Here is a 13,673-nt window from a genome sequence, read left to right as displayed (position 1 = left end):
ATTAACTCTGTTTGTCTCTCCACAGGGTAACCTAGAGGATTTTCCTGCATTTTCTGCTTTTTTAATCTCAGATTTTTTAGCGTCAACATTTTTGCATTAATATAGAATGGTATGTAGTAAAGCAAGCATGTCATCAGTCAGAATTTGGCAGCAAGCCATATAAAGAAATGATCGACTGCATCTTCTGACATCCCGAGTGGCAAAATCTGAACTTCAGTCTGTGATCTGGATCAGGGCTCCATTTGAAGTCCTGATGTGCTCACATGCACTTTAATTGCCAACAAAGTCTCTCCTCTGCATTGGGGAAATAGGATGCCAACTCACGGAACATTTCAGAGAACATCTCTAGGGGAGACATACCAAATAACCACTGCCCCCCCCCTTCTAATCCACCAAGGACATGCAAGTCCTAGGCCTCTTCCACAGCCAAATCCTAGCCACCCAATGACTGGAGGAAGAGCACCTTATCTTCTGTCTTGTGACCCTTCAGCCACACAGCATCAATGTCTATTTCACTGATTTCCTCATCTCCTCTTCCTTCACCTCATCCTGGATCCAACCATCCAACTCAGCACCACCCTCTTGAACTGTCCTACTTGTCCATCTTCCTTCCCACCTATCCATTCCACCCACCCCTCCGACCTATCACCATTACCACCCCTACCTGCATCTTCCTATTGCCTTCCTAACAACCATTCCCACAGCTCCACTCCCACCCCACTCCAAATGTCTCTCAGACCCCACCTCCCCCACATTCCTGATGAAGGGCTTATATCCGAAATGTCCATTCTCCTGCTCCTTGGATGCTACCCGACCTGCTGTGCATTTCCAGCACCATATGTTTTGACTTTGATCTCCAGCTTCTGCAGTCCTCACTTTCACAAAATGTAAACATCTGATAAAGTCTGACTTATGCTTCCAGGGACACTACATGAAGATACCGTACACTGATCTCAGTATCGGAGATTTGGACTACATATGCATTGCTCACCCAGATATTTACCCTTTAATATCATGCAGTGTAACCTCTGTTGTGACTCAGTGATTAGGCAACATAACTGAACTGCCCATCACCTCTCTGCTGACCAGAGTGAACTCTTTCTCTCTATCTGACTGCACCCCCCCCCCCCCAAACTAATCTGACTATCTTCCAACTCACCACATCGAGCTCCCATCCAAATAGAATTAGCTATATTGTCACGTGCATACAGTAAACTTACAAGCTACCAGTTATGCATTCATAAGCACAAATTCTGAGGGAAAATGTAGAAAAATAAAGAAATAAAAAGTCCAACAATAAATTAGAAAACCAGAGACATAAAAGTTCAGATTAACAATCTTTTCAACCCAGGCTGGGCTGAGCTTCACCTCGGGGCTGGGAGTCCGGGTCCACGCTGAGGCCAGGAGATGTTCTTGCTGCCATTTTATCCGCTCACACACCCACTAAGAGATTTGAACATTTAAAAACTTACCTGAATATAGTAGCTAATGTCAGATGAACTAGGCAAGTCCTCTCTTTTCCTGTCATTTTGTGCTCGCCCATGTTCCTCCTGAAAGGGTTTGCTGAGCCACTGCTGCTCCAGTAGGGATCGGAAGTCCGGGCCAAAACAGTGCCAGCTGGTCGAGGTACAAACATCTTCCTGGCTAGTGGCAATGCACCAAGTACTGAAACTAACTGGAAGATTTGGATCTATGGTTCATGTCAGAGAGTGGGGAGGTCTTGTTGTACTTTTCAAAGTAGGCTAATGACACTCGTTCTAAGCGCTGTTTACACTGCTGCTTCTTCAAGCAATGTGGGGGATGTTACAACAGACACGATGGAGCCTGGGGTCTGAACAAAGGGAGATTCAGCTGGCAACAGCAGCTATTTGGTCTATGGACTGGTGATGAGTTGTTGATTACAAAGGCTTTGTTCTGTCTGCCGCCAACTATGTGATTGGCTCCCAGGTAGCTTAGCAGCTTTTAGGTGTGAACAAGATGATCAGAAGCCTTTGGATACCAGAAAGGAAGGTGCAGTTTTGTCTCTGTAGTAGTAAAAAACACCTAAACCTCCTGCCACAATTTACCCTCTTAAGTTAAACCTTTTGGAAGATGCTTAATATCAATTAATATCAGTTTCTTGAAGGTCAATCTTTCCTGGTCCTTGTTACTACAGAACACAGCCCTTAGAAACTTTAAACCACAAAAAGACTTCAGAAACTATCAGCAATAAATATTTACCTGGCCTTACCTACTACTTACCAATCAGCTCTCTCCTTCGGAGTCCTCTACTCCTGCAATAGGGTAAGACCACTCCGTTTTTTTGTTTGATGTCATGGTTTTATTATAATTAAAATATTCATTTTAAAAACCCACAAAGGCTTCTCAAATCCATTCCATACATTCTTTGTGCAGAGAAAAAAGGAACAAATGACATTATAATTTGACATTCCACAAAGCTACTGTGCAGTTGCAAAAAACAAAGATATTCTTAACCAGAGCAGGAAAAATATTTACATAAATTTTGAGGCAACTTAGGGTCTGAGAACGGTCACTCTTTGTTTCTTCATAACCAGCAGGAGGTCCTTCCTTCACCTCCTCACTGTGATGCTAACTGCAAGGACATTGTTCCCAGATTAGATGTCATGTGGTCAAGTTTCCTGAACACCACTAAGCTGAATTGGATATGCGGAAAACATGTTCTTCCAGTACACTTTTTAAAATGCCCTCCTGATCCTTTGACAATGAGGGAACATTAATGTTCAGTTCTTTTGTTCACCCCACCTCAAGTTATGACATTTTGGTAAAAAGTACTTTGATGTGATGATGTAGAATTGAACATTTCGATACAGCACTTAAATGCCTCTCTAACCATTTAGCAAAATATACATGCAAGTAACATGTTTATGAATTAGTTACCTCAGATTCTTCAAACTCTGGTGATTTTCCAATGCCTCCGCAAAGGCTACAACTCCTCTGTCTCCTATCTGATTTCCCCAGAACCTACCAATAGTTAAAACTTAAATTATTTGATGAATTCTTTGAAATTTCCAATCTGCAAATAAACTAGCAGAGATACTTCAAAAAAAAAATTCTGTTTAATGATATTCAATATAATTGTTTTGTATTTATGGTTAAGAAACAGGGACCTACCTTTTATATTCTCAAGATCTCCCAAAATATTTAGCAGAGGATGAATTACTTTCTGAACAGCAGTCATCATTAAAATGTTAAAGTGGCAAATATGGTAACTGATTTGCACTTGCCAATGAAAATTGAATATGGTTCTTCAGCCAGTGCCATCAATAACAATTTCCTAGCTGTCAGCTTGGATTATTGTGCTCAAGTCTCCAGAGCAGAACTTGAACCTTTGAATTCAAAGGCAAGAGTTCTACCACAAAGCCAGGCTAATATTGACCTGTACTGAGTCTAATTCTAATTTACAAGGCTCTGATCTTGTCTTGATGAACACGAACATTCTCACAATCTGCTCTTCAGCTGGCCAGCTTTTCTGTTACATCAAATCCTTTTTACAGTGAGCTGATAATGAAGAAAAAGATTAACCAGCTACCCTAACACTGTGAAATAAAAGAGTGACTCATCAGAAGGAATGTCAAGGTTAATTTTGTTCTCTCTCGTTCCTATTCTCTGACTCACAGGATGGTGCTGAACATGTGCAAGATGCATACAGGGGAAGAAAAAGAGACAGAGGAGAAAACATTTTATTCTCATAATCTCTTGTTTAAATAGATCATAAATCTGAAAATTCAACAAAAGCGGCATCTTCCATTAGTATCTCTGTGTATTTTCCAATCCTGCCAATTAATTTCTACTTCTGTAAATTATTTTCTGTCAAGTTAATTTCAGGATTGCAAATATTAGCTTTGAAACACAAAACTGAAGAAACAAACAGTAGAATATGACTTTGTGTCTGTGGTTTCTCTTTTTATTGAGTTTCCATGAATGAAAAAAGTAATGAGCTGTCAAAGCCAATTATCAAAGAAATACATTTGATTTCTTTATAAATTTGTGGCCAATCAAGATATGTCAAATTTTGTAGAACTGTACCATACTAATTAAAATCATAATTATGAGCTTTAATCCCTTGCTTTTCATAGATTTCTTTTATCAGGAGTTTCTATTGGATAAATCTCAGGGGAAATCCCTGTTATGTTTTTCCAATATGTCAGATCAAGTGGCACCAAAGGGTAATAATATTTTTGGCATCTTTGAGTCAGTATGTACTTTAGCTCCTACGTCTGGTACTTGTAATAGAAGGATGCTGCTCCCATCCCTCCTTAAGTTTGGGTATAGAGGCTGTTTCGATTGCAGTATTGGACAAAGAACTATTAGCGAAGGAGGAAATTTTGCCTAACAAGATATAGTTTATTGGCTGATGTGAGTTAGTTAGAGATTGTCACTAAGGCTGCTGGGAGAGTGTGATGATAGGTCTATGCACTCTGAGATCCAATGCTGTCCTCCTGATTTGTCTGCTTGAGACTGGATGACATTATTAGGTTTGGTACAACTTAATGCAATCTCCAACATTAACCCATTTTGAACTATTTCTTCTCCAACATTCTGCACCTGCATACCTCCCAACCCTCCTGGGTAGTCTGCTATCCAACTTACCCGATGTCTTCAATGGTTTTACTTTTTTGGATTGCTTTAGCTAAGCAAGTTCCTCCTTCATGGGTGATCATGTTTGCTCCCATCCTATTTGAAGATAACATCATATGAAAAAGGAAGTGGTTCTTTGGAAGTGTACTCTTATGAGGAGTAACAGTTTTTTTAACCACAATAGAGTGACTCACCTTAAATTGACAAGACTGGAGCAAGCTTCAATCAGTTCAGCAACATCCCTTGCGCCAACATCACTAATATAATTCTTATAAAGTCTGAAATAGAGTTGGTGGCATGGATATCAGCCAATCAAAAACCAATTTTAAACAAAGAAAAGAATGAGGTAATTGTGGTCACAAAAGCCATTCAGCCCATTAGTTCATCCACCCAGACACACTCTACAATCCCCATCTCTAACTGGTGTAGCTAATATTTTCTCAAGTGATTCCAGTGATGTCATAAAACCATGAGATACTACAGTGTTGAAAGAAGCCATTTGGTCCATCGTGCTGCTCATGAATGAGCGATTAACCCCAATCTTCTATTGTTGCTTGTGCTGGAGAGTTTCAGTTATTAAGAGAGATTGAATAAACTGGGATTGCTTTCCTTTGAGCAGAAGTGATTGAGAGGGGACATAATTGAGATGTATAAAGTTAAGAGGCAGAGGTTAGGTAGATAGGATGATTTAAGTTAAATTAAGAAGATTTAGTGATGTAAGGAAAAACTTTTTCAACCAGAGGGTGATGGGAATCCGGAACTCACTGATGGTGGGGGTGGTGGAGGCAGAAACCTCATAGCATTGAAGAAATATTTGGACATGCATTTGCGGCACAAAGGCTGTTGGCCAAGTGATGGAAAGTGGATTTAAAACAGTTAGCTGGTTATTTTTAATTGACGCGGACGCAATGGGCTTTTCTGTATGCTGTAAACCTGTATGACTCTATGACTTTTCCATAGCTCTTTTCCCTTCCAGAATATTTATCGAATTTTTTTTGAAAGCTACCATTCAATCTGCTTTTACCACCCTTTCGGGGATTCATTTCAGATCATCAAACCTGTAATCTCCCCTCAGTAATTTTGCACAGTATTTTAGCACTTTATCACCTGGTTGCTGTAGTGGAAACATGTTTCTCTTTGTTCCCTCAATCAAAGCCAGTATTTTGTACATGTTTACTCAATCTTCCAGTAATTTTCTCTGCTCTCAAGAACAGCCCCAACCCATCTCGACATGTAGCTGAAGTCCCTCAGTCCTCGATTTGGCCTCTCTGACTCTGCCTGACAGTTCATGTGCTGATATTCCCTTTGCATGATGAATTGTCTTTCTAACCTCTGTTCAGTTCTTCCAAAGATTGTCATAATCTGTCCCAAGTTCAAATTCACTGATTATTTTTTCCCCAAACATTTAATTATTGCTGTGTCTCAGAATAGTCAAATGCTGTCTCCTAAAAGCTGCATCCATTGCTGAACACTAGGGGGCTTACTTCTCTAACATGCAGATGCAGTCAGAGGCATCAATGTGGTGTAAAAACAAAGCCCATTTTGCGAAATACTATTCAACCATGCTTGCCTTTATTGGTCAGTGCATTGAGTATAGAGTTTTGGAGGACATTTTGCGGCTGATGTAACATTGGTTAGGCCACTTTTGGAATACTGCATTCAATTCTGGTCTGCCTGCTATAAGAAAGATGGTATGAAAGTTGAAATGGTGCAGAAAAGATTTACAAGGATGTTGCCAGGTTTAGAGGGTTTGAGCTATAGGGAGAGGCTGAATAGGCTGGGGCTGTTTTCCTTCAAGTGTCAGAGGCTGATGGGGTGAATCAATAGAGGTTTATAAAATCACGATGGGCATGGATAGGATAAATAGCCAAGGTCTTTTTCCAAAAGTAGGGGAGTCCAAAATTAAAGGTCAAACATTTGAGGTGAGAGGGGAAAGATTTAAAAGGCACCTGAGGGGCAACATTTTCATGCAGAGGGTGGTGAGTGTAAGGAAAGAAACTGCCAGAGGAAGTGACGGAGTCTAGTACAATTACAACGTTTAAAAGGTAACTTGATGGATATATAAATAGAAAGGGTTTAGAGGGATATGGACCAAGTGCTGGCAAATGGGACTAGATTAGATTAGGATATCTGGTCTGCATGGACGAGTTGGATTGAAGGGTCTGTTTCCGTGCTGTACATCTCTATGACTCTAGAACAAAATGTTGATGAAGCAGGAGCTCCAATCAGTGATATAAACTAAATGGCCATCATTGAAGATTGAGGGAAGGATTGAAGATCAACTGAGATCAGGGGTGGTGCGATGAGATGGGGAGGGAAAGCGTTCTCAGTATAAATTCACAAGCAGCTTATAAAGAATTGATTTCTAACTCGCACATCCCACCATGCTGTGTGTATTGTGAATTACCCACCCAGTAGAGGAGCCCCTTGAAGTTCATCCCACTGACCTTATGGGAATTGATTTCTTACAAAGGTAGAGTACCCCAAATGTATGAATTTCAGCAAGAAATTTCATTCACATGTGAATGAATGACTACTTCCTGTCCAGGTGATTGTAAATCTGACCTCTCAAACCATCAGCTCTCATTATGCAAAGATCTTGTTCACATCCCAGTGCAGGTTAACACTCATCAATCAATAGGTGAACCATTGCATTTTTTTCTCTTTCAGTTTAGCTTCCACTTATTTCCCATTAATTTGGTTTCTAAGGCATGAGCTGTTAGATGGGATGTTTCCATATAATCTACCTATCTGGCCCCTTTGTTGAAGCAAGCTTTTATTGATATACCGGCTTTCATAATGTCAGAACATCCCAAAATGAATTGCAATACATTGCAGGATTCCTGCAATGGAGCAAATGTGACAGCCAATTTACACACAGTTGGCTCCTACAAGCAACAGTGATAAGGCTACGTAGTGATGTGAGCTAACTCAGTCTGGACACAGTGAAGATCTCCTCTGTTTTTCTTCGAGAAATATGATTATGGAATCTTTTCTGACCAACTGAGAAAGCAAAGAAGGTCTTGGTTTACCCTTTCATTTGAAAAAATGGAGTCCATTGTCTTGCATCCAAGCCACAGAATAGCACCCAAAGAGCATGAATGCAGCATGTGAACGTATGGGCTTGCAGATGTTGGAAGAAGCATAGCAAAAACAAGAGAGCAAAGGCACAATCTACGTTAAAGAAACATTGGACCATAGACTCTAGGCATACTATGGTCATATGCTCTCACCCGAGAATTCTGATCTTCTGATGCTTTTTGAGTTCTTCTACCAAGATGTGAACTCCTTGGTCTGTGATCTGATTTGCACTCAACCTGTTTCATTAAAAAAGGTATGTTAGATGTCATTAACTGTGGTTCCAATTAAAGATGCTATTTCATGAGTAACTTTAGGAGCAAAGCTGAATTTTGCCAGTGTTATGGTGATGGACTAGGGAGCAAGAGGACGAATAATACGGCACGGGAAACCATGAGGATGTAAGCCTGATATCTCCCCATCTCCATGCTATAGTACCCGCAGTGGGAAGGTCAGGAGTGTGACCAGTCGAGTCAGTTAAATATCTGATTAACTTCTCACCCTATCTACACTTTGCCCTCATCAGAAGGACCCACTATTACATGGGGAGACTGCCAGACTTAACTCTAGCAAACTCACAGTGGGTTTCCAGGGATCGGTTTAGTGGCTTTTGGTTTTATGACTGTTTCATGACTCTAAGAGAGGACCCTTCCAACGATGCTTACCCCTGCTGAGTGGCAAGGCCATGCCATTGGTTAATGCATGTGCTCAATACTTGCTGAACAGAACTTGTCAGATCTTTGAGGGTGCATTGAGCCCTTCCTTTCACATGCTGCAGTCTCATTAGTGGCCTCCACTAGTCATGCTACTGTGAAAACTGCCAGCTGTATGCATAGCCCAGCAAATCTGCCGTCCTCTATCAGGCATCAGTCCTGGTGGCAGTCTCTTCATTGGCTAGTAATTGCAAAATGCCATTTAAGGACCCTGCTGTCATGGCGCCAGCTCCTGCTTTAAGGAATCTTTCAATACTGCCAAAGTGGGGAAGGTGATGATCTCCTGGTGTTATTGCTGGATAATTAATCCAGGGACCTAGGTAATGTTCTGGGGACCTTAGTTCAAATTCTGCTATGGCAGATGGTGGAATCTGGAATTCAATAAATATCTGGAATTCAGAGTTTAATGATGACCACAAAACCATTGTCAGGAAAAAAAAAACCATCTGATTCACTAATGTCCTTTAGGGAAGGAAATTGCTGTCCTTACCTGGTCTGACCTACATGTGACTCCAGACCCACAGCAACATGACTAACTCTTAACTGCCCTTTGGGCTATTTAGGATGGGCAATAAATGCTGGTCTAGCCAGTGACACCCTCATCCCATAAATGCTTAAAAACACTCACCCCATAGATTTATTTAAGAAATCAAAATACAACTGAAATCACCCAGATAAACTATTTAATAATATTGCATGAGCAAAAACATTTTAGAAGTATATTTTATCTTAGTTTGGGTGTACAGAGTATAATTCCCAAGCTGATATGTAACTCCATATAGCGAATTTCTGAACCCTCTCCAGTTTAATTAAATCCTTCCTATAACAGGGCAGCCAGAACTGCACACAGTGTTCTAGAAGAGGCTTCACACATGTCCTCTACAATGGCAACATGATATCCCAACTCCTGTACTCAAAGGTCTGAGCAATGAATGCAAGCGTGCTAAACAACTTTTTAACTACCCTGTCTACTTGTGATGAATTATATACCTGAATCCCTAGGTGTCTCTGTTCTACAACACTACCCAGGGATTATTGGATAACACATAATGGATAAAATTTTGCCCAGAGAAATGGAAAGTGGGAAGAATGAACAGAAACAATATAAACTGAATGCTACAATGTTAGAGGAAGTTCAGCAGCAGAGTGTCCAGGAGGCATGAGCATTCAAATTGTTGCTGAGTACAGGACACAATAAGAAGGCCATTCTCTTAAAGGAAAAGGATCAAGCAGAATCTTTGACATTATTAATAGGGGAAGGAATAGTATACAAGGGCAAGGCGTTTGTGCTGAATCTTTATAGGATCTTGGATTAAACCGTGTTTTTGAATTCTAAGCATCACCCTTCATCGAGGTTGTCACGAATGCCAACAAGGATGAAGGACTGCAGTTATTGTGGGGGAAATTGGTATAGCTCAGGTTGTCCTTCATAAAGCACAGAAGATTAAAAAGAAACTTGACCACGAACGGTTTTGATGGAGTAATTAACAAGGAACTGTTTCCAGTGGAAGAAAGGGTAGGAGCTGGGACATTGCATGAAAAGATGGTGAAAGTTGATTCAGTAGTAACATTGAAAGCGTGTAGGATAAATGCCGGGCCATAGGGAAAATGCAAGGGAGTAGAACTAATTGGATAGTTATGTCAAAGCATCGCTAGAGGAACAGTGATTGAATAGCCTTCGATATTATCTTTTGATGATCAATAAAAATTGGTTAGGACTCTTATTTGAAATAATACCACTGTCTTTGAGTTGGATTTATTTACAATCATGACAGGAGGCATATAGGCCAGAACTGGTTTAATGTCTTATCTGAAAGGTAGTACTTCTGACTAAGTGGCATTTCTACTGTAACAAATTGTTAGTCTAGCTCAGCTGGTGAAAGAGTCTAGCTTGAACCTGTGACTTTGAGATAAGAATACCATCAACAGAAGCCAAGCTTGGCATCTTAAAATTAAGACCACTATTGTATGGCAAAGGTGAATTCTAACATCCTAAGTGTTATTGAAAAAACATCTCAATTCCATGTGATGGGTACAGAAAGTACCATAATCTGGATATAAAGCTTACCTGAGGACTGTGAGATGACTGAAACAGGAGACCATTTTCTTCAACCCATAATCATCGATGTTGTTATTGTCCATCTCCAGTGCAAGGGGTGTTCGGATGTGATGCAAAATAAAGGCAAGGGCACCGCAGTCTACAGAAGAAACATTGCAGTAGTTCAGCTTGATGTAATCAGCACGGATCCCTTTGGCTGCCAGTTTGGCTGTCGCTCCATTCTGCATTTCGAATATGTACCTTATCAGCCATACAAAACATGGTAGCACATGAACCTTACAGCCGTCTTCTAGATGCAAGCGAGGAAGCTTTTTCAAGTGTGTCTTCATGCAGTTGGACAAGTAAGACGCCAGCACTGATTGCTTTTTCTTAATGGTCGCTGGAGATGTGAGGTTTAGCAACAGATCAGTGTTGCTATTCGACAGCAAGCCACAGAGGAACAGCATAGTAAATTGCAGATGTTTGCTGAAAGGCTTGAGGATATGTGTCGAGGGATACTTTGTAGGGCTCAAGAAAGCTAAAACTGAATCACTTAGCTTGTTGTTTGACAGTTTTGGTACATTATTATTCTTGAAGAGTGCAAGAAAGTCAGATGGACAGATCTCATCATCTAGAACTAATAAAAATGCAGTAAAAAACGACTGAAGTGTAATGTGAATATATTCATATGTTGATTGGTTCCCAAGTCCATTATAATGGCCAACAGTTTTGATGAAGCCCAGCTGTAAATCTTCTTCTGAAATATTTGCTGCTGTGACTGTCCCCTGACTGAATGCAAAATTTCTATTTTCAATGCCTTTTAGAGCTAGCTTACCAATTCGCATGAGGATTTCCTTTTTGGTTTTAAACAGGTTTACCCGGCTTTGTGCACTCTTCTTGTTTGGGTTGGCCTGAGAAGAATGGTTGAGGAAGACTTCAATCATCACCAGGTAAATATCAGTCAGTATAACAGAATGTGATAACCACTGGGGACTACAATTGGACTGCGAACAATCATAACATTTAAATATAATCCAACAAAACAATGGCACTGAACATAAATTGCTCAGGTGGGGGTTTGTCTCCAGCTGGGCTAAAACCAAACTTCGCTGGGTCTCATTTTTGAAGAACTTCTTTGAATATTGCAGTAAGTGGTCCTTGGAAAAGCCCTTTAGTGTCACTCTCTTTCTCACCATTCTCAATGGTAGCTCTGTGCCAGTTCTTGCTGTCAATAGCTTTTTAGAACCTTTTAATAACTTACCATGAAGAAGGCTCATTAACAGGGCAACAGGATGTAAAGGGTCAAAGGGTGAAGAGATTATAGGGATATCACTAAGATGACAGTCAATGTTAATTTCATCAAACCCATCCAGTGTGAAGAGAACAGAGTCTGGATGTTGTTGGATGTAACTAAATATCTCATTAGGGTCTTTGTCAGGATAACAGTTGTATTTGAACAGTAGATTTCTGAGACAAATCTTATCTTCCTCTCTAAAACTATTAAACATTCGGCATCTAAATTTGAACAAGAATTTAACACCAGTACACAACTCTCCTTTGGACCACAGGTTTTGAAGTCTCTGGAGCAGTATGGTCTTGCCAACCCCAGCATCACCAGTTACAAACACTGTCTCTGCATCCTCATTGATGATTCCAGTGTCACTGAACAAATCCTCCAAGTTGGAAATGCTTCCTAGGATCTCATTTGTTGAATTAACTAATTCCAAGAGAGAATCTGTGTACATATCTTCAAATAGGGTATCTTCCTTTTGGGCATATGACAACGTGAACCTTGTATCCCTTTGCATTTCGACTCTGAGCTTTTCAGCATATTGGCAAACTGGAAGACAAACACAGTACAATTTTGTCACAAACATATTATCAATGATCTAATTGTGGAAAGGCTTTTTTTTGTCAGTACTTTCTACAGGGTCTTGTTGAGGCATTCTCATTAGCTAGTTGGCAAACCAGCAAGACATCTAACAGTGAACACCCATCAAACCATGTGCCATTAGAGAAACTACTAGTAGGCCTTCCCCTGGAATCAAGATCCTGGGAATGAGGAACTCACCCAGAGACAGCTGTTGGCTAATCAAAGACTGCAAGCTCTGGTGCTCACCAGCCATCGGGGAGATGGCTACAACTGTTGGCACACCCAGAATTCCAGGATTATGAAGTAAAATCACAGAATACCTACAGTGCATGTAGAGGCCATTTCACTTATCATGTCTGCACTGACCCTATGACGAGCATCTCACTCAGACACACCCCACCCAACTCCCATAACCCCACATTTCCCATGGCTAATCCACCTAGTCTATACTTCCCTGGACACTACGGGGCAATTTACTAAGGCCAATCTATGTAACCTACACATCTTTGGATGGTTGGAGGCAATGGCCTGGTGGTGTTATCACTGGACTGTTAATCCAGAGATCCAGATAGCATTCTGGAGACCCGGGCTCGAATCCCACCATGGCAGATGGTAAAACTTGAATTCAATAAAAATATCTGGCATTATGAATCTAATGATGACCATGAATCCATGTTGATTGTTGGAAAAACCCATCTGGTTCACTAATGTCTTTGAGGGAAGGAAACTGCCATCCTTATTTTGTTGGGCCTACATGTGATTCCAGACCCACAGCAAGGTGATTGACTCTTAACTGCCCTCTGGACAATTAGGGGTGCCTGGCAAGTGACGCTCTCAGCCTGTGAATGAATAAAAAAAGCCAGATCACCTGGCAGAAACTCATGCAGACACAGGGAGAAAGTGCAAACTCCATGCAGATAGTTTCCAAAAGGTTGGAATTGAACCCCATTCCCAGGAGCTATGAGGTAGCAGTGCTGACCACTGAGCAACTGTCTCCAGATCAAAGATAAGCAATGTGTATTTAGTGGATGAGGTGATTTCTTGGGTTGGGGATCATGGAAAGAAGGGTGCAGGGGGTGTCTTCCAGCAAGAGCTGATTGCCTTTGACCAAGTGACACTACCCCACCTAAAATGACCACATGATGGCAGTTATCAGGATCTCCACATGATGATAAACTGGCCTATGGCTGGGTAAATCCCAGTAAAGCCAGGCTGAGGCTCTCTAGGCCCTTAATTTGTGGTGGAGTAGGAGCTTTTCCACCTCAAACTTAATTTTACATGGAGACAGGAAGGGTTCATAATTAAGGACATTTGGCACCCATTTCCAAGATCACTACTTCCAGCAGTAACATATGCCCCAAACCATGCCCCA

General features: G+C 40.9%; 1 protein-coding gene across 1 annotated transcript in view; it reads right to left on the bottom strand.

The window, feature by feature from the left end:
* LOC140464948 (nucleotide-binding oligomerization domain-containing protein 1-like) overlaps window positions 1–13,673 on the bottom strand; it is a 34,510-nt gene that overhangs the window by 13,220 nt on the left and 7,617 nt on the right. Inside the window, exons 3-6 of the mRNA XM_072560611.1 lie at window positions 10,459–12,268; window positions 7,833–7,916; window positions 4,612–4,695; window positions 2,899–2,982 (exon numbers count right to left, since the gene is read on the bottom strand). Coding sequence (XP_072416712.1) covers window positions 2,899–2,982; window positions 4,612–4,695; window positions 7,833–7,916; window positions 10,459–12,268 — 2,062 coding nt within the window. The remainder of the gene's footprint in view (window positions 1–2,898; window positions 2,983–4,611; window positions 4,696–7,832; window positions 7,917–10,458; window positions 12,269–13,673) is intronic.

Source organism: Chiloscyllium punctatum, chromosome 41 (assembly GCF_047496795.1).
Source record: "Chiloscyllium punctatum isolate Juve2018m chromosome 41, sChiPun1.3, whole genome shotgun sequence".
Classification (NCBI taxonomy): Eukaryota; Metazoa; Chordata; class Chondrichthyes; order Orectolobiformes; family Hemiscylliidae; genus Chiloscyllium; species Chiloscyllium punctatum.
This window is presented reverse-complemented; position numbering and strand designations above follow the sequence as displayed.